The following is a 16,327-nucleotide window of genomic DNA, read 5'->3' on the forward strand; positions in this document are numbered from 1 at the left end:
GAGGGAGAGGCAAGAGGGAAGAGATATGGGAACATATGTATATGTATAACTGATTCACTTTGTTATAAAGCAGAAACTAACACACCATTGTAAAGCAATTATACTCTAATAAAGTTGTAAAAAATAAATAAATAAATAAAATGTAACAGCATAGCCAAAAAAAGGAAAACCAAAACGTCCCTGGTGTTCTGCCAGCATGGAATTTTTATTGTCTGTCTTTCAGTGTCCCTGGCCTGTAGCTGCATTGCTGTTTCCCTCTCTCTAGGCTACTCCTCCCTCCCCAAATCCTGAGCAGATGGTTTACAGACCCAAACACAAGAGGACTAACAAGAGGACTTATAGGACATGGGAGAGCGAAAATATGAAACTTGCTCCCCATCACTCTGAGAGTGACCAGTGGGTCAGTTGCCTGGATTTTGAGCCCAGACAAGAAGTTTCTGACCACAGGACTCATTACCTTTTGCAGTAATTTCCCCATTACTAGAGGAGGTTGGAGGGAATAAGCCAGCGTTGGATATTCTCTTGTCTGGGATTCAGCAGAGCAATTTAAGGAGCACAGAATGGACTCAGGTGACTTGCTTAAGGCCACACAGTGGGATGGAACAGTGGCTGTGTTGTTGGGGCTTTTTTTCTAGAGTTTGTTGTCGAGAGCCCAGACCCTATGCTTGATTCACTGTATGACCTTTTGCAGATTACACTGCCTCGCTTGGTCTCAGTTTTCACATCCATAAAATGGGTTTAATATACAGTGCCATAACTATGTTGAGTGCATGGTCATGGGGCCAGTCCTGCATGGGGCTCCTCAGCCTTGGGGCAGCGGAGGGGGAAGTCTCAGTGGGGATGAGAAGGAGGCACTGCCCAGGAGTTAGGTACATGGTGCTGGTCCCCTACGGTGTGGGCCCAAGAGTTCTCCGATGCTGTGGGGTATTCAGTCTGGCGAGAAGAGGCCAGAGCCTGAGCCTCAGTAGGTGGGAGTGGGTCTGAGGCAGCTGAGGCTGTGGCCAGGAGGGGTGTGTAGATATCTATCCCTGCCCCTCTGTGATAGCAGGAGCAGGCCTGGCAGAGGCTTAAAGGGAAATGGTAGGAAGGAGGCAGACAAGAGCCTATCAGATACCGTGGGGTCTGGCTTTGCCCTGTGTGTAGGGAGAATAAGTAACACTAGGGGCAGCTGGAAAGCCAGAAGGGTGCAAGCAGTAAATGCCAATATTTGCATTTGTGATATGGGGAGCTGACACTTCCCCCAAAGAGCTTTGTTCTTACTTAAGAGCTTTGCTTCTTACTTAAGCAACTGACATTTGAAGTTTATGGAAAACCAAACTCACTAAACAGTGTAAAGACAGAGGAGACAGCACCCAAGGCAGCAGAGGCCCAGCCTACCCTGGCTGAAACAGCGTGACTTCTGTGTTCAACCACAGGCTGACGCTGATGAGCGGCTCAGCCGAACCCCAGGGAAACAGGTAAGGGAGTTATAGTGAGTGCTAGTGTGGGGAGTGTGAGATGAACAAGCTGGTGTGAGCACAGGCATGGGGCGTCTCCAGTAGTGGAGTTGTTTATGCATTTATTCTGCACTTGTTTATTGAGGTCCTACTGTAAGTGCTGGGGATAGTAATAGGAAACATCTGAGTGGCTTACTACAGGCTGGTGGGCTGTCAACCCAGAGCATAATCATGCGAGCCCCGCCCTAGGGGTGGGGAAGAGCCTAAGTGTCCCTCTGAGTGACGCTTCCCTTCTCTCCTGCTCCTCCTCCTAGACCTTTCTTCCACAGCTGCACAGGCGGGCAGGCAGCCTGTGATGGGGCCCTGCTCAGAAGACCCCCATCTCTGCTGGGCCTCCCGGCTCCTGGGATTCACCAGCCTACTCCTCAGTGAGTGGCCCGGGCTGCTGGGAGGGAGGGCCTTTGGGGGGAGCAGGGAGACAATGTCCCCTGTCCACGTCTAAAGTCTTTGGTGAACAAAAAGACAAAACAGCTCTGTAATTATTTAGCAAATACAGTGCATTTGGTTTAGAGCCCTGGGGTGAACAGAAAAACAAAATGGCCTTTTGGTTGTGGTGAGCCTGGGACCCCTGTGCTCAGGCAGCCTTGGCTGCATTAAGGGAAACATTTCCAGGGAGGTGAGGCTGCTTCTATGCAATAAGAGAGGCTGGGAGAGCATGGAGCTGCCTGGGAAGAGGGAGGCAGACAAAGAAACCCGCTCCTTGGCGTGGAAGGGCTGGGGAATGAAGCTCCCCTGGTCCGGACTCAGAGGGGAACTGGCAGCCTGTACAGTTGTCCTGTGGGGGAGGGGGCCAACCAGAACCCTGTGTGTGAGATGGAGGAAGCAACTCTAGTCTGGGTTTCTTGAGCAAAGATGAAAGATGTTGAATACAGTGAAATTCTACTTTGATAAAAGGAACAGCAGCCTCTAAAATGTAAGGTTTTCTGTATACCCACCCGTAGAAAGAATATGGAGAAACTACAGAAGGAACAGTAGACTGGTAATGCGGGCTCCAGAAGGGAGTGAACTTCGGGAGAAGAGAAATGGAAGTAGAAACAATAGGGAGTTAAGTGAAAATGAACTGAAGACTGGACAACACCGTAATCACATACAGGACTTCCTGGGAGATTATATGATTATGTATAAGGAAATTAAGTAAAAGCTAACGAGGAAATACTAATACCCAGTGAATTATGAATTCTGGAGAAAGTTGGAAAGCTTTTATTGTTTTAATTTTTTGTTTTAGTAACCCAGTCACTAAATAAACTTGCAGGAGTTATATGAAATTTAATGAATTAGAGAACTTTTATAAACAGATGTCTTGAAATAAGAATGAGCTTTGTAAAACATGACCTCTTTTTTAACAAGTTAAATTTATGTCTACAGTAAAATGTAGGCCTTCTCTTCAATTTTACATAACTGGAAAATATGTTCTGTTATTTAGAGTTTTCTCCGTAGGCTCTGGGGTTGGAAGATTACATGAGAGAGAGAGAGGAGGGAAATGGACAAAATATTAAGTTGATTTGCAAGTGTTAAATTTTATATTATTTACATAAACTTTTACTCTGTCTTGTTTGTAACCACACCCCCCGGCTTTATTTTCTTCTTCAGGATTAGATCTTTTGTAGATCACAGCTCTTGCTGCCTTCCTTCTCTTTCTACGTCTTCTTCCATCTTGCTCGCAGCTGGGCTCACCATTCCCTTCTGGGTGGGTCCTCCCTGCAGCCTGAAGGCTGAGCCTCTTCTCTCCCTGGTTCCCTCCTTTCCAGCAAGTGGGGAGTCTGGTTAGGCTGCTGTCTAACCCTCTCAGCCGGCCAGAAGTCCTTGCCCTGCCAAACCCCTCTAAGTACTTGCTTCCCCTTTCCTAGGAGAGGAAAGTTGGAGGATGAGCCTCCAGGAACTGCTCTGATCCTGGTGATGAGAGAGCAGTGCTGGCAGGGGAGCTCCTGGGGAGGACAGGGACAGGGTTGGGGAGGTGATGAGCGGCTCCTGCAGTGGAGAAGCACTGGGCTGGGAGACAAGAGCCCTGGCTCCAGGCGTGGCTCCGCCCTGTGTGACCCAGGACAAGTTCATCCCCTGGGGCGCCTCCTTCTCTGTGACAGGAGGGGCCTGGAGAGATTCCCCTTAAGACCTGACCTGGAGGAGATGCCTGGTTAAGTGACTTAGTGATTAAATAAATACAAAGAAATATCTGAAATACTTGTGCATATGAAGGCTGGCACGAGCTATTCTCTGCTTCCATTGAGAGCCAGGAATGGGAATAAGTACAGCAGGAGGGAGGCAGGCCTAAAATAATGAGGATTTATTGAATTGGAGAGAGGATTGGGACCTTGGAAACCAGAGGCCAACCCAGGCAGATGGATCCTGACCTGGTGGAAGAAGCAGATTGATCATCTTTTCAGGATAAGACACTTTCCCTGGTCCTGTTCTGTCCTACCTTGGTCCCCAGGAAGGAAAGGGGGTATCGGGTCCCTGCGGTCTGTGTCTGAAGCGGGTGGGTGGGCTCTGGAGGAGGTGGCCCTGAGGCGAATGTGCCCACTGGTCACAGTTCTGCAGGAAAATGACCAAGGAAGGCCTAATGCGGCCTCTTGGGGCCCGGCTAGGGAAGTGCTGTCTTGGTGGCAGGGACAGCAGAGCTCACTAAATGATCATGCTTCCCCTCATGTTCTAGTCCCTGGCAGTTAGCCAGAGCCTTGTGACAAATGCTGGCCACAAAGCAAGAGCAGAGGTCATGCTTCTTCTGGACAGATGCAGTGAAACCCCCTGTGTGATTCTCCTGTCTCCCCTCCCTGCTGTGGGGCTGGGAGCCTGTGAGGATGCTGTGGGTTCCACGGGTGCAGCCACAAGGAGGTGGAACCTCTGCCATGTGTGACAGGACACCCTCCTCACTCTCTCATGGAACCCGTGGTGGTGAATATAAACTCCCCTTGTTCTAAGACCCTGAGGTAGTGTAACTGTTTGTTATACAGCACAGCCTAGCCTGTCCTGCCTACTACACTGCCTAGAAGGAGCAGGAAAGAGAGCAGCCTTCATATCTCTGTTAGCTATCTACTGCCGTGTAACCTGTCACCCCAAAACTTAGTACCTAAAACACCACCAGGCATAGTCTCACAGTTTCTGTGGGTCAAAACAGAGGAGCTGTTCAGCTGGGTCCTCTGGCTCAGGGTCTCCCAGACTGAAATCAAGGTCTTGGCTGGGGCTGCATCTGCTCAGGGTCAGCTGGGCAGGATGTGCTTCCAAGCCTACCTCATGTGATTGCTGATGGGAGGCAGTTCCTGTGGCTGCTGGACTGAGGGTCCCTGTTCCTCCCTGGATGTTGGCCAGAGGCTCCCTCGGTTCCTTGTCACGTGGGCCTCTCCTTAGGACAGCTGACAACATGGCAGCTGGGTTTCTCAGAGCGAGCAAGAGAGGGAGTGAAGGAGAGAGAGAGCAAGAGGGAAGTCACAGTCTCCTATAACCTAGTATCACTGAGTGATATTCATCAAGTCTGCTGTGGTCCATCCCTTAGAAGCCAGTCACTAGGTGCAGCCCACACTCTAGGGGAGGGCATTACACAAGGATGTGAACGTGAGGAGACACTTAAGAAGCTCCTCCTACAGTTATGCATTTGGTTTGACAGAAACTCTGCTAGGTGCTTTTTTTTTTTTTTTTGATAAATTTATTTATTTTATTTTTGGCTGTGTTGGGTCTTCGTTGCTGCACGTGGGCTTTCTCTAGTTGCGGCGAGCGGGGGCTACTCTTCCTTGCGGTGCGCGGGCTTCTCATTGCAGTGGCTTCTGTTGTTGCGGAGCACGGGCTCTAGGCGCGCGGGCTTCAGTAGTTGTGGCACACAGACTCAGTAGTTGTGGCTCATGGGCTCTAGAGCGCAGGCTCAGTAGTTGCGGCACACGGGCTTAGTTGCTCCGCGGCATGTGAGATCTTCCCGGACCAGGGCTCGAACCCATGTTCCCTGCATTGGCAGGCAGATTCTTAACAACTGCGCCACCAGGGAAGCCCCTGCCAGGTGCTTTTGATCCATGATCTCATTCAGTTTATACTGTCATTATGAAGCAGGTGAGGAAACTGCAGGTTAGCAAGTTTATGTAACCTGTTCAAGGTTACAATTCACTAGAGCCAGGACTTAATTCTAGAATTGCTTCAGATTCATTTTACTAGGCTTCCTCCTAAGAATCAAGGGAGTATATTGGATGAATTTCATTTAAAAGATGGGTTTTGTGGTTTTCTCCTCTATTGTTACTGAAAAAAAAAATACATTTCCTGTTTCCAATGCCCTAGGCGTCTGCTGCCCTGGGGTCAAGAGTTCTGGGACACATGGCTCTGGAGTTCAGGATTCTGGAGCCCATGTTCCTCTGCACAGGGTCCGAGGAGGTTCTGTATCGTTTAATGTGACCAGGAAGCAAGAAGCTCACCTGGAGGAGGTCACATGGGGCTTTGGCCCTGACTCAAACTACAGAGTCCTGCTGCGAGTCAGTGCTGCGGCAGCCGCTCCCACTTGGGTCAGCCTGCAGGACAAGTATCAGCAGAGGGTCCATGTGCCCAGCATCTTGTCCCTGAATATTGAGAACCTGACCTCTGAGGACAGTGGACTGTACCGGGCTCGAGCCAGCTTCACTGGAGGAATAGAACTTAACCAAGTTTTCCCCCTTACTGTCTATGGTAAGTGACAGCATCTGACCCCATCCCATGGCTTACCTCCTTCTTTTGTGCTACAAGTTTCACACAGGTCCCATTTTTCAAGATTCCTTCCAGACACCAGCCTTCAGATTCTATTTTCTCCTCTGCAATGAGGGTAAGTGGGTTTACTGCAAATGGTGAGCAGAGCTGAGATTCACAGCAGGGATAAACCACTTCAGTATTTTGGGAGAGGAGAATGGAAATTTGGGGAAATGATATTGCCGAAACAATTATTATACTTTATAGGTCTAGATTTACTTAATTTGTTTATTGGTTGTCTACTGCCGCTAGAACAAATTGCTATAATTTAAATGCTTAATAAAACACAAATTTATGATCTCACCATGCTGTAGGTCAGAAGTCAAATACGGGTCTCACTGGGCCCATGTCGAGGTGCTGGCAGGGCTGTGTTCCTTTCTAGAGTTTCCAGGAGATTCATTTATTTGTCTTTTCTACCTTCTAGTGGTTGCTTACATTACCTGGCAATAGTGGGACCAATTCTTCTCACATTCTTATCCCTCTAACCTCCTTCCTCTTCTTCCTTCTTCCACGTTCAGGGACCCTTGTGATTACATTGGTCCCATCCAGGTAGTCAGAACAATCTCCTTATTTTAAAGTTCACTGATTAGCAACCTTAATTCTACCTGTTACCTTAATTCCATCTTGCCATGTAACCTAACATATTCACAAGTTCTGAGGATCGACATGGACGTATTTGGGGTCCATTATTCACCTACCACAATTCATAAACCCACGTAGTTAGTGCCTCCTCTCCTTTTACTCAGCACCAGCCCAAGGCCAGCCTCACTTGCAGACTCCACAAATCCAGCTCTAGAAGCCTCAGTAGACGTGGGAGAAAGGTTATACTGCAACACTTCCAAAGAACCTCACTTAGCCAACACTTTCTTTCCCTAAAGTCCCTGTCTGCATTGGAAAATACCTGCTGTGAGAGAGTGGCTGTTATAGCTTTAGGTCCCCATGTGATTTCTAAGACCAGGTTATCAATATGTCACCTCTCAAGTTCAGCGGCATATTCTACCCAGACTCAGACTCGTCATTCCTAGCTGCTACCACCGCATCTCCCGCAAATGTCTCCACTGTTGGGAGCACAGGGCCTTTCTCTGGGCTCCCAGTGCTGGCCAGATGTCCTCCTTCTCTACGGGCTATGCAAACCCAGGCATTATCTGAGCAGAAGAGGGCAAGTCCTGATCTGGGACTAGCCTTTCTGTCCCAGACTTCTTCCCCTTCCAGAGGAAACCCCATTTTCTTAGAAATAATGTGCCTTGGGTAGGTGGTATCCAGGTTTTATTTTCTTGTTGGAGATTTTGAAGGCTTGCTCAATCTAGTGAAATAACATAGGGCTTAACTCAGTGGCTCCCTTCTTTACTGTCACTTGCTATGTATTAAGTATTGAGCAAATTGTGTTTTACTTGTAAAATGCATTCACCATCATTAAAGGGAGGATGCCAGGGTTTCAATGAGATGATGGATGAGAATGTGCAGACCATATTGTTCTCCACTCATGTGAGGCTCCATTCTTTTGTCCCTCTTACCCTAGAGCCGGTGCCCCTTCCCCAGATCCTGTCCAAGTTACTGTCCGTCACACCAGGCTGGTGCAATGTCACCCTGGAGTGCAGAGCCTCAGGGGCCACAGAGGACCTGAAGGTGACCTGGCAGAGCAAGGGCCTCCCCAGGGAGCTGGAGCAGAGCGTGACACTGGGACCAGCCCCCAACTCCTGGACCCTGCCTGTGAACCTGCCCCTGAGGCAGCCCAGTGCCAGCTTCACCTGTGTGGTCAGCAACCAGGTGGACCAGAAAACTGCCACCTTAGACCTTGGGGAAGTCTGTGTCCATGGTGAGTGTACCTGCCAGAGGGGAGGGGCATTCTTGGAGCTCAGCTGCACTGGGGTGAGGGCTCTGGGCTTTTCTCCCCACTATGTTATGAGCACCACTTTCCATCGGGTCACCCCATACAGGAGTCTGGGAGGTACAGAAAACTCATCTCTGCTTTTAAGTGTCACATCCATGCCCGCCTCTCCACCCCCTCTTTTTTCCCCTAAGAAACAAGGGATTTTTTGTGTTTTGGGGTTGTTGTTTTTTTTTGTGGTACGCGGGCCTCTCACTGTTGCGGCCTCTCCCGTTGCGGAGCACAGGCTCCGGACGCGCAGGCTCAGCGGCCATGGCTCACGGGCCCAGCCGCTCCGCGGCATGTGGGATCTTCCCGGACCAGGGCACGAACCCGTGTTCCCTGCATCAGCATGCGGATTCTCAACCACTGCGCCACCAGGGAAGCCCAGGGATTTGTTTTTGATGCAAATCTTGTCCACCCAGCTCCAGATGAGCAGCTCCCAGTCCCAGCTGATCCTGGAGGGAAAGCAGGGGTGGGATGGGGGAGGTGAGGAGAACTAGGGCTGCAGCCCGCAGAGGTGTTCCCTAGAGATGTATTTCCCTGAAGGCCCACACCTCCCCTGACCCATGCTACCTGCTGCCTGTGCCTATCTGCCTGCCTGCTGGGCATCACTTTCCTTCCCATATGCTGTAGTGCAGTGTCAGAGCTGGTCCAGGGCAATAGCTTTCCAGTACTTCCCCCACCTCATCCATTATCCATAGTGCATCCACTGTAATCTTTTGAAAAGAAATTGGATTTTGAAATTGATCTGTGTCATCTGTAGGAGTATGACCCACTGGCTCCCTGTAGGATTCAGGGCTCAGATGTTCCTCTGCCCATGTTTCTTACATCATACACTTCGCACGGAATTGTTTGCTTGGAGCTCCTGAATGTGTTCTGCTGTTATAAGCTTCTGAGCCTCTGGAAATGCTGTTTCCTCTGCCATCAGCCATCCCAAGTCAAGAGTCCTTCACTTCCGGGCTTCCCTGGTGGGGCAGTGGTTGAGAGTCCGCCTGCCGATGCAGGGGACATGGGTTCGTGCCCCGGTCTGGGAAGATCCCACATGCCGCGGAGCGGCTGGGCCTGTGAGCCATGGCCGCTGAGCCTGCGCGTCCGGAGCCTGTGCTCCGCAACGGGAGAGGCCACAACAGTGAGAGGCCCGCGTACCGCAAAAAAAAAAAAAAAAGAGTCCTTCATTTCCTTGCTTATTCCTGTTCAAGGATTTCCCTCAGGTCATAGGCATGCGACCAGCACAGTAACACAGGATCCTGTGGTTGGTTATAGTTCTGATATTAATAAAGTTTGAACAAGGGTGTCTCAATCTCATGTGGCATAGGGTCCTGCAGGTGCTATAACTGTCCTGCCCTCAAGCATCATCCCCTTTAAGGAGCAGTCCGTAGCCACCCCACACTAAATAGCAATGCTGTTTATGGGTTTGTCTCCGCTGTAGCCTGGAACACCTTGAGGGCAGAGGTCATGTCTTGTTCTCCTTTGAATTCATGTACCAAGCAAAGCTCCTGGCACTGCTCACAGTTCAGGATTTCACTGAATGAATGAATGACCCAGTATCCTGAGTGTAGTCTTGCCCCTCTCACCCATCCCCCATGAGCTGCTGGGAGGAACCGATGTGTCAGCATCACTTAAAATCCCACGTTACCCTCCCCTCAGCCCCATCCTGGAGTCTCAGATAAAGTTCAGTGCTCAGCATGACCCACAAAACCCTCTGGAGGGCTTCCCTGGTGGCGCAGTGGTTGGGAGTCCGCCTCCCGATGCAGGGGATGCGGGTTCGTGCCCCAGTCCGGGAAGATCCCACATGCCGCGGATCGGCTGGGCCCGTGAGCCATGGCCGCTGAAGAGACTCTTCTCCCTCTGATCCTCCTCACCTGGCTCCTCCCTGCTGCAGTGGAATGATGGCAGCTCCCAGGGCTGGCGATTTGACAGTCATTTCTCAAATGTGGTGCCCCTCCTTCCTGGAATTCTGTGCCCACGCTGAATATCTAGTTAACTCCTATTCCTCCCTCAAGACTCAGTTTACACATCACCTCCTCTGGGAGGCCCTCCCTGAAGACATGTGTACAAGGTGTAAACCTCTATTGCACTGCAGTCCCTCTGGCTGGCAGACTTTGGTATTTTCTCAGTCTTCCCTCCCTGGGTGACCCCATCTTGCTCATCGCAGTACCCCTGGCACCAAGCAGGAGCTCAGGACCTGGTTGAATGAATGAACCTGACATGCTCCACCCTCTTCAGCTTCTGAACCTGGATCCTTCAGAGCTCTCCACCTGCTCTCTCTCTATCTCCCCTTGGCAATGGGTATTTTAGGTTCTGTCTTGCCTTAACTTTCTTCATTCTCTCTGTGTGAGGGAAACAGATTCACAAGGACAGGTCAGCGCTGACCCCCTGCCAGGCATCCTAGGGGCTGTCGTGGCTGTGCTGTTGATCCTTGGAGGAGGACTGTACCTTTGGAAGACACGTGAGAAGAAGAAGAAAATGGAGACTGGAAGAGGCAGGTTGCACTTCTCCCTCCTGCCCTGATACCTCCCCTCCCCCACTGGACCCTTGGTTCCTTTCCTTCTGCATGTTGCTGCTCAAGGAATCTCTCTGCAGAGGGAATGGTGGGTGTGGCCTTGGCCTTGGGGTTCCTAACAGTGGGGGAGCGTAAGGGTTTTCAAGGCCCAGGTTCAAGCTCCACTCTGTGTATGACTCAGGTACAGAATTGCAGGAGGACTACAGGGACAATGATAGTGGCATCCAGTACGCAGAGCTGAGCCAGCAGGAGTCTCGAAAGGGCACACGCAAGGTGAGAGCTGGGAGCTGTGCCCAGCCTGGGCTCTCCTGGGTCCGTCTTCACCTGGGTCTGGGCCTGTCAACCCAGTCATCTGCATTTCCTGGCCCCGCTGTCTCTTTAACTCTTTCCAGGTGGTCAGTGGTATTTACTGAGAAAATTTATAACTGGGGCCAGTGCAGTGCTGGGCGCTCATGTCAGCAGCATTGGTTCCATGTGGGTCCCTCTGGGGCCTCTCTCAGTTCTAGGAACTCTCTGTCTTGTATTCCTAGGGTATTGGTGAGCGACATTTAGAAGAAAAGGAGCCTGTTAATACTGTCTACAGTGAGGTCCATAAGCCAGAAAGTGAAGCCATGAAGATAATTTAATTGGAGGAGGTAGGAGAACTGGAACTCCTGGGACACCTCCACTCGGAGCTTGATCCTTGCAGACACCTGCATCTCTCAGCTCTGGTCTGACCGCTCTCCTCCTGAAGCTTCCCAAAGAGAACCTTCCTGCACGTGATAATTCCCACAGCCTCTGCTGTGTGGCTGGTATATGTCTTTCTGAGAACACAGCCCAGGCATGGGGACTACGTAGAAGATGTTGACCACGCCGCAGAGGAAGGGGTTAGGACTTGATGCTGGAAACTGAGTTGGGGGTCCGTGGAGGCAGCATGGGTAGGTGGGATCCCACAGAGGGCTGGCCTGAGGCTTCCTTTGCACCCTGTATAGGGCAAAAGGTTTGTGTCGAGCGGTGTGTTTGTGTGTGTGTCTGTGTGTATGTTGGGGGAGTATCCAGTGTATATTATACATTGGGCCACAGCCCTTTTCTCCGACCACTAGTACTAACCTCAGCTTCAGCTCGTAGACCTCAAATCCACCTCTTGTGGAATGGGAAAAGGAATTTGTACTGTTTCTGGACCTTCTGAGACTTCTGTTTCTCAGAGAGGGACCCAAGTTGGGACTTGTGTTCTTAGGAAAGCAGCCTCAGCCCTTCCTTGTCTGGGGTAGAGGTACTTGGTCATTAGAATGGAAGTGCAGTATGTCTCTCCCACGTCCCCTTGACGAGGCTGCTATGAGGGGTGAGGGGTGAGGCTTGTAGGAAGGTCTGAGCCGACCCTCTCCTGCCTCTTCTACTGACCCTCAGCACCCCACAGCCCTGCTGGCCTCAGATCCTAGGTCAGCCTCCTCTTTGCTCACTCACATCCCTCGGCCTGAAATGATGGCTCCCTTTCCCTATCCCTTCCTCCCATCCCTGTGTGTTGGAATCCTACCATTCCAACCCAAAACCCCCTTCCAAGTCACATGTTCTACATGTTCCCATAGGTTTGAAAATAGTCTCTTCTTCCACATCTGTCCTTTTCAGACAACTTGGACATAATCAAGGCCCCTGCCGTAGGTTTGCTTTGGGTTGGTCATGAGTCTTCCCTGCTAGCCTCACCTGGGGCTCCCCCGGGAGGGCGTTGGGGCTTTAGGGGGCCGGTGCCAAGGAGACAAGCACCTCTCCCTGTGAAGTGTCTGAGCTACCCTTACTCCCAACTCCCACAGAGAGTTGGGAGCAGACAAGACCCAGAGCACAGAGGCTGCTGAAGGTCTTTCTGGTAGTGACTCCACAAGGAAGCAAAGAGGACATGATGAACTCCAATGACACTGCCTGGTTTTCCCCAACCCACATCCAGCTTCACGTTGCCTGAGGACCTAATGTAGCCTGCACTGTTTTGTTGGAAGCTTCTCCTCTCCCTGGGGGTCCTCACCTCCTCAAAGCCTCCGCCTCCTGCCTTGAGTCCCAGCTCTTGAATCAGAGATGGACTCACTCTGATACTATGATCTGTGGTTCTTTGTCTGCTGGCCTAGATTCCTGGGTCTCTTGGTTCCCCTCCCAGCTCAGCAAGCTCAGCTGCTTCACTTCTGACCTCAGAAAGCCAAGTTCTGAGCTAAAGGACTGAGCGTTATGCTAGGATCCTGCTAGATGGTACATGAATAAGAGAGGAGCAGAGTTTCCATAATAAGGCTCTTTCTAACCTCTTTCTGCTCAGGCTGAACAGAAGGCTGAGAAGGAAAAAGATGACATCTCTCACTGGCATCCCAGGTGACCGGTCATGGCTGGGCATCAGTGCCCATCAGTCCAGAAGCACTGTAAGAGGTGACCACCCATTGACCCCTCCCCCCCACCCAAAGCAGAAGAGAAAAAAATGAAAGAGGAAGGGAACTTGACTTTCCAAGCCTATCATGAACCGGGTTCTGTCCCAGGCATTTTATAAATATCATTTCTTCTTATTCTTATAAGAACTCTCTAGGGTAGGTATTACTTATCCCCATTTTGCAGGACAAGTAAACGATGTCCCAAAATAGTTGGTGGCAGAGCAAAGCCTTATATCCAACACTGGACAATTCCAGCATTCATATCTTATCCTTTGCCACATGGTCACTGAAGACCTCATAATCCTGGATTATTCGGAGGAGAATATCCTCCATTTGTTCCTCTTCCAAGGATCCCGGTCTTCTGACTCAGGTGCCCCAACTTGAAATGAGTTCATCCTGATGATGGATGGAGCAGTTGGTGGTTGAAAGAGGAATCGTCCCTTAAGTGGACAGTGGGGTAGGAGATATGGGTGGGAGACATGGAACGAGAGACCCTGCCCTCTGGCTCAGATGAGACATTCAAAGCAGAGATGCTTTGGGGCTTCCCTGGTGGCGCAGTGGTTGAGAGTCCGCCTGCCGATGCAGGGGACACAGGTTTGTGCCCCGGTCCAGAAGGATCCCACATGCCGCAGAGCAGCTGGGTCCGTGAGCCATGGCCGCTGAGCCTGCGCGTCCAGAACCTGTGCTCCACAACGGGAGAGGCCACAGCAGTGAGAGGCCGCGTACCGCAAAAAAAAAAAAAAAAAGCAGAGATGCTTCTTCCTCTTGGGTCTTGTGGGAGTTACTTCCTCTCATTCAATGTGTATTGTGGATTTCAGCATCACTATTCTCAAGCCAACGTCCTTTTCCATTGTTATTCATAACTTCATTCAACAATTATGTGAGGCAGATATCCTCAATGTACAAATGGAAAATTAAAATCCAGAGATGTTAAGTACCCTACAGAAGTTCTCCCAAGTGTAAGTGATGTAGTCATATCAGGGGATAATAATTTCACACACTGTGATTCCTTTCTCTCTATCATCCCAGACATCCAGCAAGTTACCGTCTTCCATTGGGTTATCCTTCATCAAGCTTCTTGTACTCCATTCTCCTCTTATTCTTTCATTCCCATCTTACACCTGCAGCTGCACCATTTTTACATTTCCGCCAGCAATGTGTGAGAATTTCTCCACATCATCTCCAACTCTTGTTATTTTTTGATTGTTGCCATCCTAGTGCTGGTGAAGTGGTATCTCATTGTGGTTATGAATTGCATGTCTCAAATGATTCATGATGAACATGTTTTCATGAGCGTATTGACAATTTGTATACTTTATTTGAAGAAATTTCTTTCTCTCTTGAATTGTCTCTTGTCATCCATTGCCCCTACCTCTTTGTTGAGTCTGCTTTTGTCCAGTCACCAGGGAACTTCGTGTTGTTAAATCCAGTGGTCAATTCTCAATCCTCATTTCCCATAACTTCTCAGCCGCAGTGGACCTATATTTTCTGGAAACACTGTTTTCGCTTTGTATTCACTATTCACATTATTTTCCTCCTACTGGGTGGTTGCTCCTTAATTTCCTTTATCAGTATCTTTCCGATATCTCCAACTTCTAAATTTTGGAATAACCCAGGGTTCATACCCAGACCATCCAGACCACGTCTCTTCACTGTCTACACTCATTTCTTTTTGATGTTATGGCCATGCAGTAATCCCATGACTACATGACCTTATGTGGCAAAAGGGACTTAAAGATATGATCCCTCCCCTGGACTCCACATTGTAAATATCCAACTGTTTACTTGACATCTCCACTTGCGTGTATAGCAAGCATCTCCATCTTGACATATCTAAATTCAAACTCCCCAAACATGCTTCCTATACAATTTCTGATCCCTCCAAATGTCACCTCAATCCTTCCATTTCTTCTGGCCACAAAACCTTGGTGTCATCCTTGACTTCATTATTTTTCTCACACCCCACCCTCTATCTCTATTGGAAAATACTGATATCTTTTCATTCTATATATATTCAAATACTTATTTTCATATACCTATATGAAAAAATTATACTTATAATAAAATACTTCTCACCACCTCCCTAGTCCAATAGGGTCATCATTTCTCACCTGGATTACTGCAGTAGCCTCCGAGTCTCCTACTTTTGTCTTTAATCCTTTAATGTCTATTTTCATAATATCACCCAGACTTATCTTTTCAGAACCTAAGTTGCGTCACATTACCCGTTAGCTCAGAACTACCCCATGGGCCCACTTTATCTGGAAGGCCCTGTATCAGCTGACCTCATCTCCCATGCTCCCCTTCTTCCTAACCCCTCTAGGACAATGGGCTCCTTGCCTTCCTTCGATACTACATGCATGCTCCTTCCTCAAGGCCTTTGCTCTCTAGAATTCTCTCCCTCTAGATATCCACACGTCTCGTCCCCTCACCTCCTTCAGGTCTCTGTACAGATGTTAACTCTGACCCACCCTGACCTCCCTATATAAAACCACAAACACTTCCCGGTGCTCTCCTCTCTCCTCCATGGTCTATTTTTCTCCATAGTACTTTCACAAGGCTGTGTGACAGGGTACATTTATTCTGGGCTGTAGTTTAAAGACAGGTGGGTACTGAGGCCTCAAAGTATAAACTGCAGTCCTATTATGCAAATACCATTATTATTCCCAGGAAACCGCAACACTGATAAATTAATGAACTTACTCAAGGTCACATAACTGATAGGTAGCAGAGCTGGAATTGAAATCTTGGAGTTGGAGTCGAAAGCTCTTGACCACTGTATACCAATTAAATAACGCATACTCTCTCCACATGAGGGAATACTATTTATGTAATAAGGAGAATAAATTACAAATTACATCGTTATATATTTGAATGGAAAGTTGCCCATGGGGCTTCCCTGGTGGCGCAGTGGTTGAGAGTCCGCCTGCCGATGCAGGGGACTCGGGTTTGTGCCCCAATGAAATATTAAATGAGTTATGGAACATGCATAGTGTTATCCTATATTGTAAATATATAAAAATATGTTTATGTGGGCATAAAATCGTCTAAAAGCTGGTAGGTTAAGAAGTTAACAATGGTTATCTTCTGCGGTCTCTTTTTCTGTATCATCAGTTTCTTTATAACACTAATCAAAAAAGTTACCTATTAAAAATTTTTAGCAGGACAGTGACATGATCAGAGCTGTGCTTCAGATAGATAAAGCCACATATACACCAACAGGAAGTTTATCATCTAAACCAGTTAACGTACTTATGCTGATTTTCACTTTCTTTTGTATTGATTGATGCCTTCAGGATCTTTATTGAAATAACCCCAAATATGTGTAGATCTGTCTATATAGTACAGGCAAAGTGGTCTGATTGATCCAAATGGACACTCCCTG

The 16,327-nt window shown here is 48.9% G+C and overlaps 1 protein-coding gene across 1 annotated transcript; it reads left to right on the plus strand.

Moving 5' to 3' along the window:
• Window positions 1-1,425: 1,425 nt before the first annotated feature.
• LOC112401695 (SLAM family member 9-like) lies at window positions 1,426-15,809 on the plus strand. Its single transcript, XM_024748081.1, has 7 exons — window positions 1,426-1,457; window positions 1,751-1,864; window positions 5,833-6,131; window positions 7,708-8,004; window positions 10,406-10,540; window positions 10,743-10,834; window positions 11,092-15,809. The coding sequence occupies exons 1-7, from the start codon at window positions 1,426-1,428 to the stop codon at window positions 11,185-11,187; spliced, it is 1,065 nt and encodes a 354-aa protein (XP_024603849.1). The 3' UTR covers window positions 11,188-15,809.
• Window positions 15,810-16,327: the final 518 nt, after the last annotated feature.

The sequence above is a fragment of the Neophocaena asiaeorientalis genome, unplaced genomic scaffold, assembly GCF_003031525.2.
Source record: "Neophocaena asiaeorientalis asiaeorientalis breed wild unplaced genomic scaffold, Neophocaena_asiaeorientalis_V1.1 scaffold76, whole genome shotgun sequence".
NCBI classification, from domain to species: Eukaryota; Metazoa; Chordata; class Mammalia; order Artiodactyla; family Phocoenidae; genus Neophocaena; species Neophocaena asiaeorientalis.

Bases quoted from the DNA above. Each gene is read 5' to 3' on its own strand.
- LOC112401695 (XM_024748081.1), top strand. From the start codon at position 1,426: ATGAGCGGCTCAGCCGAACCCCAGGGAAACAG. The intron at 1,458-1,750 runs GTAAGGGAGTTA...TCCTCCTCCTAG, and splicing joins GCCGAACCCCAGGGAAACAG to ACCTTTCTTCCACAGCTGCA. The intron at 6,132-7,707 runs GTAAGTGACAGC...CTCTTACCCTAG, and splicing joins TTTCCCCCTTACTGTCTATG to AGCCGGTGCCCCTTCCCCAG.